At 36.1% G+C, this 16,641-nt stretch overlaps 1 protein-coding gene across 3 annotated transcripts; it reads right to left on the bottom strand.

Annotated features, from left to right (window-relative positions):
- Positions 1-543: 543 nt before the first annotated feature.
- On the bottom strand, positions 544-8,238 carry LOC131002439 (uncharacterized). 3 transcript variants are annotated; one of them, XM_057928943.1, is made up of 12 exons: positions 7,980-8,238; positions 7,201-7,393; positions 7,045-7,119; positions 5,987-6,093; positions 5,300-5,354; positions 4,206-4,265; positions 4,053-4,127; positions 2,714-2,863; positions 2,579-2,633; positions 1,728-1,850; positions 859-1,091; positions 544-773 (listed from the first exon to the last, which is right to left on the bottom strand). In XM_057928943.1, exons 1-12 carry the CDS (start codon positions 8,009-8,011, stop codon positions 750-752), a joined length of 1,182 nt encoding a protein of 393 aa, XP_057784926.1. In that variant the 5' UTR covers positions 8,012-8,238; the 3' UTR covers positions 544-749. The 3 variants fall into 3 exon arrangements, with proteins under 3 accessions (XP_057784926.1, XP_057784927.1, XP_057784928.1); XM_057928944.1 differs by having other exon boundaries at positions 859-1,025; positions 7,980-8,206; XM_057928945.1 differs by having other exon boundaries at positions 7,867-7,984.
- Positions 8,239-16,641: the final 8,403 nt, after the last annotated feature.

Raw genomic sequence — 16,641 nt, 5'->3', positions numbered from 1 at the left:
TCGTTGACGAAGGTTTCATCGAAATGCGTGAATGATATATTGAGAAATGAAGAGGCCCTCTGGCTATTTGGCCTGTTTATAATCCAATTGGTTGAATGAGTAAACTGAATGTAATGTAATGGTCCCTAACAATGGACACCCAAAATAACAAAAGTGTTGTACTTTTTTATGGACGGAGGGAGTATTTTTTTTTCTAACATTACCCTTTCAATTTCATTTCTTTTTAATTTTTTTTCTCTCTAATTAAATTTTTTCCTCTTTAACACATGAAAGAATATAGATTTTAGGATGGTCATGCATGTTCAATAATTCATAACTTGTATAGATTGAGACAAGAATCTAAACGATGTAACTAAGAATTTTTGTCTCTTAAGACAAGCCTATGTATAGTTTTTTTTTTTTTTTTCATGCAGACAAGATTCAATAATTCGTGTTTGTATGTGTTTCTTAAGACAAGCCTATGTATAGTTTTTTTCATGCAGACAAATGCTCAAAAACCAGAATAAGCACAACATCGTGGAGAAACCTGCTTACGTAGAGAAGTGGGGACCAAAACAAAGTCAAATATAATTGTTTTTTCGAAGAAATTCAAATATAAAATTGGCTACATACAAAATCAACCATTATTTTACTAAACATAAATCAAACAGACTAAGCATTCAACTTACTAAGATACATGTAATTTACACATTTCTCTTCCATTACAACTACCTTTTCTCCACTCGGAAGCTCAAAACTGGATACGACGGTTACAAGTTGACAGCCGGACTTCCCTGTATTTCATGTAGAGACATAAGTCAGATCTTCCATTGTACTGCGAAATATAGTACAATAATTCACTCTTGGTCAACCAGTCACCTTGAATAGAAGATCATGAACAATATTCTCCCACGGCAATGAGATGGACATCAAACAGCACTTGAGGGGCAACATCTCGCCGTCCAAGTTTGGAGAGGATGAGGCTGCAGCATAAGCCTGCTTTGCGGCCGTTGATGCTACAGATGCTGCTTTGCGGACAATAGTTCCTAAACCAAGACCCTTTTTAGATATCTGAATCGGTGATTGAGGACCTAAATCCACCTTGCTTTGATCTGTGGAAGACGTGCAAAATTTTTAACAAGTTTTAACTTGCTTCCAAGTGATAAGAACATGTCTACAGATTCAAAATCTGTGCGATTGGAAGCCCAACTAAGTCACAACTATACTCTATAAAAGGATGCAGCACAAGTATTTGAGGTACCAAAGTTGTATTAGTGGAGCTACACATTTAAACTATCAGCATCTTCCATGTTCAATCATCAATTAAGATACTTGTCTTCTTTTATCATCTCAGCGTAGATGATTATGTTTATAGATGAACCATTAGGTCATGAACCCAAGCCAATTTCAAAAGATTATACTCCTTAGGAAGATGCTTGGGGCTACTAAGTAAATATAAATGCAGGACATGGTGCAACAGGTGGGGTCGACTATTTTACCAGAGTGACTTCTTCTCTCCAAAGACATGCATACGTCCAATTTGCAACTAGAGTTTAACCAAAATATAAGGGTAAGAGAAGTTGATGGTTCCTCTCTGCTTTTATCCTTGAGGCACCAATAGGATGAAGTGTTTGAATATAACAACTGAGCTCCTTTGCAAAATGATACATGTACACAGTTCTCAATTCAACCAAATAAAAATTATACTGCAACTTTTAAATAAGATGTTATGGCATATGTTTACTCACCTAGGATACCAGAGACCGCTACTTCAACTTCACCACGCCCTCCTGGACCTTTCATGAATATTCTGTCAGTTCTGCCAGAGGAATGACCAAGAGACAGAAGACTTCCAAACCCGGACCTGCCAGCTGGAAAGTTAAGCAAACCAAATAAGTTGATCAGAAGATACTTTAAATATATGTATATAACATGCATACTGTAATATTTGCTATCTACTTCTTTTTCTATAAACCTATTTCTGAAACATGAGAGCTGACATTTATAGCAAGATCATGTTCAGTAATCGATCATAGACGAGACTAGGGACTAGAAATATTACCAAATTTTGACAATGTAATACATGTATGTTGAAACTAATATTAACTAATGCCTCTTGTCTATAGATTTCAACTGAAACCAGCTACAAGGGAGTAAAAAGCATGCCATTGTACTGTGATGCAGAGTGACAAGAGCAAAGATAGTGAAGAAACTCACCAAATTTTGACAATGTAATACATGTATGTTGAAACTAATATTAACTAATGCCTCTCGGATTGTATCTTCAAAACTCACTTGCCAGCCTCTGAATTGTCTAAAATATTAAGCACAGCTCTGTAGGTCTAACTTAAGCATGCTGTTCTAGCATCTAATGTAATTGAAAACCAAGCCTCATGAATAAACAAAAAATAATTTAAGGAAATGAAGTGTGTGTTGGGAGAAGAACGGGGGGGGGGGGGGGGGGACTAAACTGTCAAGCAAACCAGAGTAAGAAATACGGAGTATAATTTAAGGAAATGAAGGGTGATATGTAAAGAGAACAGATATAAGTACACATAAAACATCATAGCATTGGGTATCATCAATCAAAGTAGATTACCATCATATGCCTCTCGAACCATTTGGTAGCTGACAAAGCCTGAGAAAAGGGTGATCTGTGGAAAATAAACTTAGTTGTCAGAGGAGGTAACGTTATCCTTGGGAAAACTGTTATTCACATCATCTAACAAACTACCTTGGAGTTCTTTGTCTTGCCATGGCTTGTAACATTCTCCGAAGAAGAAACATCTGAATTAGCTTGCTCTGTTTTTCTTTCATGTGGAAATGCTGCCCCATCATGAGCATTTAGCAACACACAATAACAGTGGTCCGGATCAGTCAAGACCTGTGGATTAAAAATATTAGATAAGGCAGAATATGTATTACACGTTCAGCTCCCACACTATGAGGGTCAAGAACCAACAAAGGATTAGCAAAATTGACCCAGTCAAGGGATAAGCTGATTTACATAAAACATAAATGGTGAATCCTACAATCATTTATTCCCTTTGAAAAGTACTATACCATTTTCTGAATATTTAAAGAAATAACGAACACTGATGTGATGATTGATACAAATAATGCAAAAGAGACTCTGAGTCCTGCACCAGCAAACTAATTGTTTGTAATAATAGCCAACAACAATTTGGCCAATCATTTAAGAAAATTAGAGTCACACTATATTAAACATTACACACACACACACACACACACATAGGGGAGCGTTCCAATGAGATCCCCTATATGTGGTGAGATCTTAGATTGATTTGTAAGTGTTGATTTAATGTATCCTGTGGCTGATATTTATCTGGAGGGGTAAATTTTTTACCTTGGTTCGAATCCTGGAGGGAGCGAAAATTTTACTAATTTTGAATATCGTTATTCAACACTATATATTGCCTTATTCATTAGTCTCACCATCTTACGAAAAATAGCAATCTCACTGGAACCTACCCCTATATATATGATTATATTATTAAAGTAATGCTTATGTCCCACATATAGCAATTAATATTTCATATAAGTTCATGCTTATTAATACTATACTACTTTGAAATCTCTTGTTACTACAGAGAGAATTAGAGGATTACTTGGAGTTTCATGTAAAGTTAGATACAGGTATGCTATGATTTTATGTAGTAGTGGTCATAAATATTAGATCTAAGCATTAAGCATAATTCATAAGTATTTGATCCAAAGCATAATCCTTGCATTCTCCTCCAAATGTATACTCCTAAACATGCAACAGTTAGTCGGACTTTCTACTTCTAGCAGACATGAAAAGCATATATCAACTTGTTGGGGACTAATGGTCATTTGGCCACAGATAACCAATGAAAAGAAAAATAGAAGCACATAAAGAATTTTTGATAATGACAACGACCAAGTATTAGAGCATGAAATAACGTTAAGTTAAAACAAATACTGCAGCTCACCTTATTGGAAATCTCTAGACTTTCTGGGATTAAATCTCAAATATACAGTACAATACAGATGCATGAAGTAGAATCATTAATGAGAAGTGAGAACCTTACCACTGAATCAAAAGTGGAATCAAAATCATCTACTGCAAAACAGATATCTGGATACGCAGGTGTTGTTTCTACTTCCTGAATGCACATGCAATTAACAATCAAGAACAAGAGCAATAGACAATTGAGATACAGCTTGGTATGAGAAATTCTTGCCTTTCTCGAATCCAAATGAAAATTAATACGACTCGGAGATGCATATACAGTCTTCACAACCTGTTAAACATGACATATTAATTGTTCCCAGTTCTTATAAGACAGCCACACAAATTTTGATATACTATAATAACAGAACAGCAAGAACCAAAACATTGTCATGAATGTTGAAGCTCCAAGTCCATTGGAATCTAAACTAAAATAAAACATCCATTGAAGTAAACACAAGTGTCTACTAAATTCTCTTAATCAAACAAATAGAAATGGGGCAGAGTTAAAGGAACAAGAAAGTGGAGTATAGAGCGAAAAGGAAGGTTGGCCAAAAGATAATGAAGCAGCAACCCACTTCTTTACTTTCTTGATCCATGGAGTAATTAGATGGAGAAATTTTGGCAGCGAGAGTTTGTTTGTGTCTTAAATTTCAAATCTCATCATCCATTAGATGACATGTAATCAAAAGAAGGTTCAGACTCATGAGCCTGGCCAATATGGCTGTGGTTTCAATATGGTTGATCTCAAAATGGTGGTGTGATTCAAGGCTCAATTCTACAGCACATGAGTGTACAGCACAGGGCTGTCCGTCGGGAAAATTAACACCACTGCAGATAGATCACGCTCTGCAGTTTAAACCCCTCCTTCTATTTCAACATTTAATGTCAGAATCGACATCAGCATTCTCAGTCTAAGTCGTGCATACATTACCGAGATTTCTCCGTCCAATTATTCTATCATCCTATACCCAATTGGCGGATTAAGGGTACTATTAGAAAGTCCACAACAAGAGTATTCCAAACATACCCACATTGCACTGTATCATCCCGGGAATCGATTGGAATTAGGTAAGAAAACATGCACTCGTTCAATTAACGTGCATGACAGTGTCAGTTGTCAGTCAGGGGCGTAGTTGCCCCATTTTAATAATTCTGGAGGCTGATCAGACCAGTGTCTAGGTAGGACTCAAAGGGTATACCTCAAGCCCCACCTTCTCCAAAATCTTGGGACAATTTTGGGAACTAACTTTTATGGAAAGCGCTTTCATACAAATTATACATTATACATTGGAGATTTTATAGCAGACATGGATAGCCTGATACCTTATAGATAGGAGACAAAGTTTCGCCCTGTTGATATTGCCGAATGACCTGATGACTAGAAAGGAAAAGAAAACACTAAATCCATTTGAAAATTTAAAGATAAAGAGTAACATTATCCAGTAAATAAAGACAAAAACTGGGTCACAAGCAATTCCCCCAAGTGCAAGTTTAAGTTGTTCAAGCTGGAAAATGGAAGGAACTCTTGTAGCTTATAAATTTTACCATGAGATGTACCCTATATGCTTTACTACTCCCACACTTTAGCATGTTTTAACCAAAACAAACATGACAAGCAATAGCCTATATGCATCCTGCACTTGGATCCCTACGCTTCCAAGTGCGTTGAAAGTTTAATATCTCTTTTAACATTTTTCATATTAATGAGACACAGCCTCACTTCGAACAGTTACTAATAACAATTAGTCTTTACTAGTTATGCAAATGGATTGTTTCAAAGAAAAAAAATCAGTTTTTAGTGTTGTCCCATCCGTAAATATTCCAAATCTCATGAATGCTTAGACTAATATGGTAATACCTCCCACAAGCCAATATCAACATAATAAAAGCAAATATTGCCAACCACAAAAAGGAGAAATAACAATGAGTTCTAAAAACAACATAAAAAATGAGTCTTAACAAACTTTCTTGAAGGAAACTTCTGTAGACCATGGAAATATAAGAATTTACCTGCAAATTGCTACAGTCACACTGAAGGAGGTATGAGCAATCAAATTCAGATAAAAAGAACGCCTCCAATCTATAATTAATGAATTCCCACCAACTAATTCATCCAACTGCAACAGAAAAGGAATGAGTTGAATCTAATAGAAAGTAAACAAATATCTCAGCATGCCATGCAAAGATGCTTTATAAAAAATAGAAGTAGATAAGCGTGTCAAAACTTCATATAGAAAAAGTATTCAACTTACTCTCAGATTCATAAAGCTTAGTAAACACTGATCACAAGTAGGGAATAAAACACGTGGAAATTTTTATGACTGAGTTTTGGTGAAACTTTATTTATTATTCATAGAATGCAATTCAAAAGGAGAAGGTGAAGGTCGCGCTTCATTAGTTATCCAACTTATGGTGGATTAGAGATGCCTGCATTTGTGAAATCTGATTTCCTAAATGATCATGACAAGGCAAAAGATAGTCACTTTTGCAAGATCATAACGAAGAACCAAAATAGAGTAACATGAAAATGCAAGAGATTCTAAATAAACTCAAGTTTTTGTTGTCAACAATGTCACAATTCCAATATAGTGCCATCATGATATGCTTTATAAATTAACACAAGAAGATTGTCCGTCAAGACATTGTTTCAACTTAGCATACAAGAAACTATTATGTCAATTGTCAACAATATAAAAAATTTACCTGTGAACAGTTCAGAAAAAGGAATGTTAAGTATCATAACATATAATCTTCTATGTTCCGTATACATGTGTGTATGACAGTAGAATCCACACAAACTCAGTTTTAACAATATGGGAATACCTGGTAAATGGTAACGACTTTTTCATTCATGTAGATATTAAACAGTGAATAGTCTATAGTGTATAGAGAGGTTTGATGGATGATATGTTATGGTATGGATATCAAAGAAGGTTCACAAAATACTGCTCTAAATCAACAAACAACACAACTCAAGAGAAAGAAAACTTAATTCTCCAACATATACGAATAAGAGACGTGTAATGGTTATTTAATGATTAGTACAATGTATATCATTATCCAATTACCTCAGGTGCCCACCTGCGTACAAAGTAAGGAGAGTTGCTTTCTGCATCGCCATTGGATCTTTGCGACTCCAAATTCTACAAGGATAAATGCACTTAAGCTCCTCCGTTGTTCCATAAGATTAACTGAAGATTGCAACTTATAGGGGTAAATGCTACCATTTTTCTAACAAAGAATATAAGATCATCATCCTCACGCCCCCTGGACTCCCTACTGCGAACAAAATACGAGTCAATGACGTTATGCCAGAAGCTAGGGTCCATTTCCAAATCATCTTGTGACTCCTCCTCATCTAATATAGTTTGTCCAATCGACTTTGAATGTTTCCTAATGATACTCAACAGCTCGTACCTGCCAATTTGTATGATTCCGACATAAGAATAATGTACAAAAAGTGTATAAGAAAATCTCAAATGGAAATACTTTGCAATATATCAAGAGGTTTACATTGATAATAACCTCGACACTGATGCATCAGCACCATATATGTAAAATTAAACGCCCGAAACAAACAACAGAATGAAAAATACCAGCTAAAGAAACTAATTAGCAATCAGCTGTCAAAGCAACAGCCAATCTAACCATGTAATCACCTCAAATTTAAACCCACGAACATAATTTTCAGGCTCACATTGGCATATGGAAATAAGCAACTAGAGACAGAAATTTCCAATCATCTTAGGTTTTTTTCTACAATCAATCAACAAAATCAACACACCAATTGATCCAAATGAATTCCGAAAACTACAAAACCGTCACAATTACGATAGAGTTGCTCAAATTAGAATAAAGAAATGAAGCAAATCCTCAGAAACGATCTTTACCCGCATGATCCGAACACACAGATACATTCTTCCAAATTAATCTCTTCAAATAAATTGAACGCCCTAATTCAAACAGCAATTCGAGGCAAATGGAACAGTATATGAAATCTTACCTAGGAAGGATTAGCGATTTATCACCGAGCATCTTAACACCAAGTGGAGAAAGTCTTACTCGGAAGCACTATTTTTGACTGTTTATATCTAAGAAATTTTGAGGCAAAACCAAATTCTACTTGATTTCACCGCATTCCACGTGTAATCTTCTTCTACAATAATTGCAGTCACTCACTCGGCTTTCCATGAAAATAAAACGAGGTGCTGTGCACGGAACGCCACCGTTTCCGGAAGAAACGCAGCGTTCTCAACAAAATCACTCTAAAAACAAAACAAATTAAGCCCTCAAATGGGAAATGAAATCCAGTGTCCCGATCTTATGTGTATCACTGTGTCCCATGCTTATATTTATTTTTTAAAAAATATTTTTTATAAAAATAAAATTTATTAATATAATACTACAAATTATATTTAATTTTTATTTTAAAAAAATAAATTTTTTAAAAAGTATATACCATGACTTTGAATTTATCAACCTATTATTAATTAATAAAAGCGAAATTAATTGATAAAAAAATAGTTATATACCATAAATTGATGGAATAAACCCTAGTTAATAACCACAAAATTAAACTAAATTAAAAGTGGGATACAAAATGGGACATAGAGTATAAGAAATTAAACAAAATTAAAAGTGGAACATAAAATGTGGTATACTGAACCTCAAATTTAGAAATTTTACCCCCCTAAAAAAATTAGAAATTTTGCCATCTACAAATGATGGGGCCTGGGGGAGGGGGAATTAACAATTTTATAGATTTTTGGAGCAGTATTTAAAAAATAGATTTTTTTTTTTTAAAATCACCTGAAGGGTGAGGAGTTAGGCAGACCTCTAACATGTAAATAACCATAAACTAGTATCGCATACATGATGCTGCCCAAAAATTACAGCACTCAAAGAAAACAACAGGGAAAAATAGAGGAAGGACATGCCAGAGACAATCCAAGGAGGGGCCCAACAATGGCCACACCCAACAAGGAAAATGAAACAACATCAAAGAAGGAACAAACCAAAACAAACTACCTATCATCATGGAATCTGAATATGAAGTTAGGATACTCAAGTTGGTCCATCCTAACCAGAGCAAGAAAAATACCGAAGAGCAGAGAGACAATCGAAAGTAGATAACTCATAAACCTGATGTCCTCGACGCGCCATAAAATCAGCAGGTTGATTGTCATCCTGATGGATGTAAGTAAAACGGACCCGTCGATTTTGGGTAAGCAGACGAATCGAGGCAACACAATGGCGAATACCAGCATGACCATAACATCCCAACGACATGAGCAAAACAATCGCTGCAGCATCCAACTCAACCCAGATATGATCTGAAAAAGTGACAGCTAGTCTAAGACCCTCAAGCAGGGCAAATAACTCAGCCTCGAAACTGGACGAGACAGAGCAAGGAAAACAAAAAATAGTAAGGAGGGCTCCCGTGTGATCACGAACCACACCTTCACTGGCTCCACGCTGCAACTGGGAATCATAAGAACCATCTATTTCAGCTTCACCCACGGAGAATCTAGATGGAACCATCGCACCATAGTGGAGCGAAGGGTCATCCTCACGGGAGAAGCTTGAGGCATGAAATCAACCGATGGAACGCAACCTCGCCAATGAATGTCAGTGAGAGTCCCCGCCGCGTCAAAAAGTCGAAGATGGTGAGAAACCTATCAAATCACGTAAGAAGCACGAAAAGGAACATGTCTATGCTTAGAGCATCTCTAATGGGAGGTGCTTAAGGGGTGTTTAAATGGTGGTCCCCACTTTAGCACCTCCCATCTCCAATGCAAATGTGCTTAAGGGGGTTTTTAAATCACCATTTTCATTGAAATTAAAATTGAAAAATTAAATTAATTAACATAAAAATACAATAATTAAAATAAGGGAAAATAACACCAAAATCCTTGTGGTTTCGCGAAATTCGCACATTTCTCTTGACCTTCAAAAGGTAGTGATAAAATCCTTAACCGTTGCTCTGATTCTCGTTTTTCCCTTAAGTGACGTTTTTCAGCCATTAATTAAATGATGTGTCACCAACGTGGCACACTTATGCTGAGTAGATTAATTAGAAGCTAAATGACATTGTTTTGCGTCTAACATAATAACGTCAAAATCCCTGAAGTTTGGCGCGATTTTCGTTTTTCCCTTTACCTTAAAATGATGTTTTCCCGCCGTTTTGTTGAGCTTCTTCTTGAGGGTGTCTGGTTTGGTTGAGAGAACAAGGCGGTCGGCGGTTGTGTGCCATCGTCTGCCATAGGGCAAAGTTGAGAGAGATGAGGGAGGTTGGGGTCGGCGGCTGCGGTGTCGCTGCTGCCCAGCCAAGGGCGGATGGGAGTGGACAGAGAGGGAGATTCAGAGGGTGTTTTAGCTTGTGTGTCTGTGGCGGCCGTTGAAGAAGAGAGAAGAGGGGATCTGTAAAGAGAAGAGAGAGGGATTACCGGGAGAGAATCACAAATATGATGCATGTACCAGTGTGTGATACATATTACTCGACTCTCATGGCTGAAGTTCTGGCGGGTTGATGGAGACGAAGACATGGATTGGGTATTTTTGGTCTCAAGAACCCTAATTTGATCATGAATTTAAGTTTGCCCTGATTTTTTCGATTGGATTTCATTAAATCCCCTAATTAGATATAAAACTACGTCGTTTTACGTGATCTCTTAAACTATGTCCTTTGTTTCGCCGAAAATTTAATCCTACGTGGATTTCTGACAATCATGTCATCATAATTTTAAGGGCCGATCAAATTTAAGGGAAAAATAAGAATCGAGATTAAGTTCAAGGATTTTATCACTATCTTTTGAAGGTCAAGGGAAATATGCGAATTTCGCGAAACCGCAAGGATTTTGGTGCTATTTCCCCTTAAACTAAAGAATTATATTAAAACTTAGATAACAAAAATTGATCAAATAATTCGAAAAATTGAAAAAATTAAATAACTAAAGATAGCCCAAAATAAAAAAGTGGCAATAAAGCCCAATACAAAGCCCATAAAAATTGAAAAAATAGGGCAATAGAATCATCTTCTTCCTTGCGTTGATATCCGCCTCTCTCATTCAAGCCATTCCGATTTTGAAATTCAGTTTTTTTTTAATAGCGCACGAAATTCACTTTCTCCCCCAAAAGCACTGGTACCAAGCTAAAGCCCGGGGACGCACCGCCACGGTGCGCTACCTTTCCCGGATCGACCCGAGCCTTATTTGGTTGCTATATGAATGCTCTTACGACTATTCATTTTCGTCCAAAATGAACCACATAATCAAACAAGGAATTAAAAATGAAATGTGGCGCTTGCCCTCCCTAGGGAAGGCGCGCCGTCAGTGACTTAATCTACGTGCAATATCGGTGCTCGTGTGGAGAGGTGTGTGCACAGAAGGGAACCAAGAGTCAAAATGAGCCCACACAATCCAAGCAGCCTCACTCCACAGGAACACATGCAGACACGACTTAGATTGAGGAGACACACAACAAAAACACATAGAAGCAGGGAAAATGCCCCGCAACTGGAGACGATAATCAATATGAAGACGATCAAAAAACAGACGTCACAGAAAGACAGCAAATGGTGGGAGTAAGACAATCACTCCAAATATCAGCAAACAAAGTTTGCGAGGGCAGCCGTCTCCGGACAAGATCCCAGGCAGAGGAGATCGGGAACTCACCGTGGTTGGTCATATCCTAACGCATCACATCCACTGTCCCCATCACAATCGGCGTCCGGCTCAGAGAGTCAATCAAATCAACAGGAATATCATGTAAATCATATAACTCATACAATTGAATGTCATCCCAAGCAAAATCATGCCAAAAATCACAAATACGAGGAAAAGTGTGACCATTTTATATATGGAAAATATTCATATTTATAAAAATTATTATATAAGTGTATTTTTTTGGTCATTTCTTAGCATAAATGATAAAGAATCTATTATTTTTTTAATTTAATTCTTGAAACAAGACAAATTTGCCTCGTTAGTTATTCCCACAACCCATTAGCGTTTCTCTCTTTTGAAGAACACGTTAGTCGAGAGTGAATGAGAAAGATAGGGATTACACAAATATAGGCAAGGAATATTACATTAATTTTAAATTAAATTGTGGGAAGAGGGTGGACGGCTACACAATTCTCAAAGAGAGACGGTGACGACTAGAACTGGCAAAATCGATCCGGCCTGCCCGTGTTTAGGGCCTAAAAAAACTCGGGCCTGAAAAGCCCGCCCAGTCAGCCCGCCGAGCTAATCGAGCTCCGAGGCTAAAAAGCCCGGGGTTTTCGGGCTAAATAGCCTGCCCGATTTATTTTTAAATTTTATTTTTATTAATCTAATTTTAATTAAGTATTCTATTTTGTTTTTAAAAGTTAAGGGCACGTTTGATTCCCCATCACGGTTGTGGCCAGAAAAAATTTCGGCGGTTACCTCTCGTAGATTAGTTGAAACCCTACTGTGCGTATCTGCCCCCTTGGCTACAAGCTTGCGACGCTCCAGCCTGCTACCAAATGAAATCTGCTGCTAACCATCTGAAATCTACCGTCGATCAGGCGTCCACCGAAAGCCTGCCGTCGACCGACGAAGCTCTACATCTGGTATGAAAATGTCGAATATTCGTGTCTAAAATCTGGATAAATAAGTTAGTTTTTGATTTCTTTTGTGAGCAGAACCAAAAATATATTTCAAGAATCTAACAAACAAGTTAGTTTGTGAACACTTTTCTTTCTGTTAATTTGGCCGTGTGTTTTTTTTGCTTTTTCATCTTAAGTTATTAAGTCATTTTGAAGCATTTTAATATCTTAAAAAATACTGAGTTTCTGGTTTTGAGTTGCTGCCCAACAGATGTACGTCATAATTCAACCTTTGTTTCCTATTTTTATGCTTTCATGATTATTATTTGCTATATCTTTTATGCAATTGTAGCTTCCAGTCTATTTTGTTTATAATTATTATTTGAATTTATTTTAATTTATTTAATTTTTTGTAAAAATAAAAGCATGATTTAGTGAAAAAAAAATCATTGGACCGGTTTAGCCCGACCATCTGGTAGCTCGGTTGAGGCTGGGCTGGGCCTGAAAATTGGCAGCCCGATCGAATCCGAATCGGCCTGGCCCGGTCAATCTCAAAAGCCTGCTGGGCCAGATCGAACCGAATTCGATCGGGCCGCCCGTTTTGCTAACTCTAGTGACAACTACATAAAATAAAGAGAGAATCTATATATTATATAAAGAACCAGTTTAACGGCATCCAATTTACCGTCATTTTTCTAACAGAATTTTCCTAAAATTTAACGGCCGTTTACATATATCAATTAAATGAGGATAAATATATAAGATACATCTCAACTGACAACTGATTAAGCCACTAACTTTCTGAACAATTTTGCATACGACAGTTATAACAAATTTTACCCATGTTTTCCATTTTCTACATTTTATATATTATCCTATTATTTTTTCTCTCTCCCACTATTCGCTCTCCATTAACTGTTAGTATCAAACTTCTTCAATATCTGCGTACAAAAAAAAGAGTTCCCTTTTTCTCTATCCCAATTCTGCAACAACCCAATTACAAAAAAGAAAAGATTCCTAAACTTCGAAACCCTTTTCCTCAGCCTCTAATCCTCTTTCGTTAGTTCCACCACTGCATCAACTGCGTCGGGCTCTGACAGAGACTCACCTCTGCCTTGTATTATGTAAAGAAGTAAAAGGAGAAAGAAAACCGTAAATCCAAATCATAGAAAAACATAAAAGGGTCGACCCGGTTTGTGGTCGCCCGACCCAACCGGATAGTTGTTGCCCTAAACCGTTTCTGCGTCTTCTTTCGACGCGAAAGTTGTTCCTTCCCTGTTTTCGAATTCCATACCCAAAAACATGGAAAACTTAGCTGCTGACCTCACTACCAGAGCTCCAAACAAATGGGATTTCAGATGGTCTCTCTCTCTCGGTTTATTGTTTTCTTTTATATGTGTGCCAAGTTGTATCGTATGGCTGCGTGTTTTCATATTTCCAACTGTTTTTCTTTACTAGATGCATTTTTTTAAGAGATAATAGGGCCGAATGGCCCCTACTGGGCATACAAAATCAAATTTTAGCCTCAAATCTTAAAACATCAAATTTTAGCCATTAATTAGGCGGAATGCCTAATTTGCCCTTCCATCTCCAACCCATCTCCAACCAAGTAACAGTACGTGTGATCCAAGCTTCCCTCCTCTCTCTCTCTCTCTCGCGCGCCCTCTTTTTCGCGCTCTCTCTCTTCCGCGTCAATGATGAACGGCAGAAATCGGTCGTGATTCCGGCGGCGTGCTTCCCTCCTCTCTTTCTCTTCCGCGTCGATGAAGAGCAGAAATCGATCGCGATTCTAATTCCGGCGGCATGCTTCCCTCCTTCCTCGGCGGCGGCGGTGGATCTGATCTGATGAGGCGGCGACGGTGGATCTGATCTGATCGTTGCGCCGCCTCCTCCATCGGCAGATCTGATCTCCGCCTCCTTCGATTTCAGCCATCGACTAATCTGATCTGATCTGATCTGATCTGTGCTGCACGTATGGCACTTATGGCACTAATAGTGCCATAAGTGCCATAAGTGCACACTTCCCCCTAGGGTTTAGATATTCCATTTAGGGTTTAGATTATTCATTTGGGGTTTAGATGTTCCATTTAGGGTTTAGATTATCCATTTAGGGTTTAGATGTTCCATTTAGGGTTTAAATGATGTTGTTGTTTCTGTATTTGTGCTGATGACCATTTTACTTAGTTTTATTTTGAATTTCGTTGGCACTTATGGCACTAATAGTGCCATAAGTGCCTAACCCGACCCGGCACGCGACCCGCGTGCCTGATCCTACCCAGTCCGCCTCATTAAGGGCAAAAACGTCCAAATCAATAAAAATGGCCAAAATTTGTGTTTTTTCAATGTGTGGCCATAAATTGTGTTTTATGCTTCATTTTGGCTACTTCAAAATTTTACTCTTTTTTTAATGGGTTTATTTTCTCTGATTGATTGTATTTTTCTTCTTTGTGTAATTGCCGGACTTGTGAAGAATGCTACTTTTATATGCAAATAGTGCTATAGAATGTCATGGAGAAAGATTATAGTTCGCTTTTTGAACTCATCTATATATCTATATAATATATATATATAAAAGAGGGGTTTTGTCCTCCATTTTTCTCCTCTATTTTTTCTCTCTCTTCTTCCACTAAATTTTTTAATATTTTCTCTTTTTTTTATAATTTTAATTATTTTCTAAACATCACAAAATTTTATTTATGAAAAAAAATATTCAATATGCATCTTAAATTTAATTTTGTTAATTTTGTGAAAAGTTTTTTAATATGGTAAAAAAAGCATAAAAAATGAATTTAAAACGAATAAGTTATGAACATTTTAAGATATTTTATTTTCTCTCTCTTCGCTAAAATTTTATAATTTGTTTTTATTGATGTTAGGCCATGAGAATATTTATTCATTTAATATGTCGTGTAATACTCTATAATAATAATGTGTAATGTTAATTTTTATTATAAAAAAATATGAAATTATTTAATAACTATGATTATCATTACACATTATACAAAATTAAAATTTGTAATTGATGAGGTTTATCTTTAATTTATTTTTAAAATATATTTTGTATTCAATTATAATTTATCTAATATTTATATATTTTTATTTAAAATATGTGGTTGATTTTGATGTTTATCGTGCATCGCACGAATGGTCATACTAGTTTAAGAATTAAGAGAAAGGGTGAACGGCTACAGGCAATTTGCAGAGAGAGGGTCTACGAATGGCTACTACACCAATAAGAGGGCGGCTATGATTTCTTCTAAAATCAAGTAAGAATCCAATTTTATTTTATTTTTTGGAGGAGTAAGAGCAAAAATTATGCTCCTATATTTCTCCCTAAATTTTTTTTATTTAATTTTAGAATATCGATTTTATAAATGTATATACCAGATCTCCTAATTTCTACATAAAAACAATAATTATGTGTGAGCCCTATTAATTATAAGCTTAAAATAAATTTAGGGTGGGTGTAAATTTAAGATTGAATTTAGGTAGGTGTAAAAATTTTTGTGGGCCCCATCCAATTTAGGGGATCTGCTGGATGCAATTTTTTTTATCTTATTTTCAATTATTTTAGCCTAAATTTAGAGTTAGTGATGCATTTAAGTGATCTGCTGAGAGTGCTCTAAAAATCTAAATTTAAAAAAACACACTCGTATTAAATTTATCATTATTAGTATATTATGAATTTCTATATTATGTGGATTTGAGCATATTTATATAATTTTAAATATATTTTTTTGAATAAATTTTGTTGGATAATAGTATAATATTAATACTCCCTGCGTCTCATAAAAATATAAATATTTGTGAGTGGCACGAATTTTAAGAAATATTAAATAAAAATGTATTACAAGTGAAAAAGATAAAGATAAAATATAAAAAATAAAAAAATTATGATGAAGTAGTGTACAAAAATAAAAATATTTAGAAAATAAAGATCGAAGGATGTATATATTTGCTAGAAAATACAGAAAGGAGCCGAAATATACCACTAGCCATCCTCACTACTGATTAGCCAGTGGGGAACCCAAATCCACGATTAGTGATGAATCAAATGCTCCTTACTTAACTCGATAAGTTATTTTATAAACTCGAT

Source organism: Salvia miltiorrhiza, unplaced genomic scaffold (assembly GCF_028751815.1).
Source record: "Salvia miltiorrhiza cultivar Shanhuang (shh) unplaced genomic scaffold, IMPLAD_Smil_shh fragScaff_scaffold_132_2, whole genome shotgun sequence".
NCBI lineage: Eukaryota > Viridiplantae > Streptophyta > Magnoliopsida > Lamiales > Lamiaceae > Salvia > Salvia miltiorrhiza.
The sequence above is the reverse complement of the archived record's forward strand: the minus strand, read 5'-3'. Positions and strand labels throughout refer to the sequence as shown.

Excerpts from the sequence above, each read along its gene's own strand:
- LOC131002439 (XM_057928943.1), bottom strand. The coding sequence starts at position 8,011 with ATGCTCGGTGATAAATCGCTAATCCTTCCTAG. Across the intron at positions 7,394-7,979 it reads AAATCGCTAATCCTTCCTAG|GTACGAGCTGTTGAGTATCA; the intron begins GTAAGATTTCAT and ends ACAAATTGGCAG. Across the intron at positions 1,851-2,578 it reads GGTTCGAGAGGCATATGATG|CTGGCAGGTCCGGGTTTGGA; the intron begins GTAATCTACTTT and ends TTAACTTTCCAG.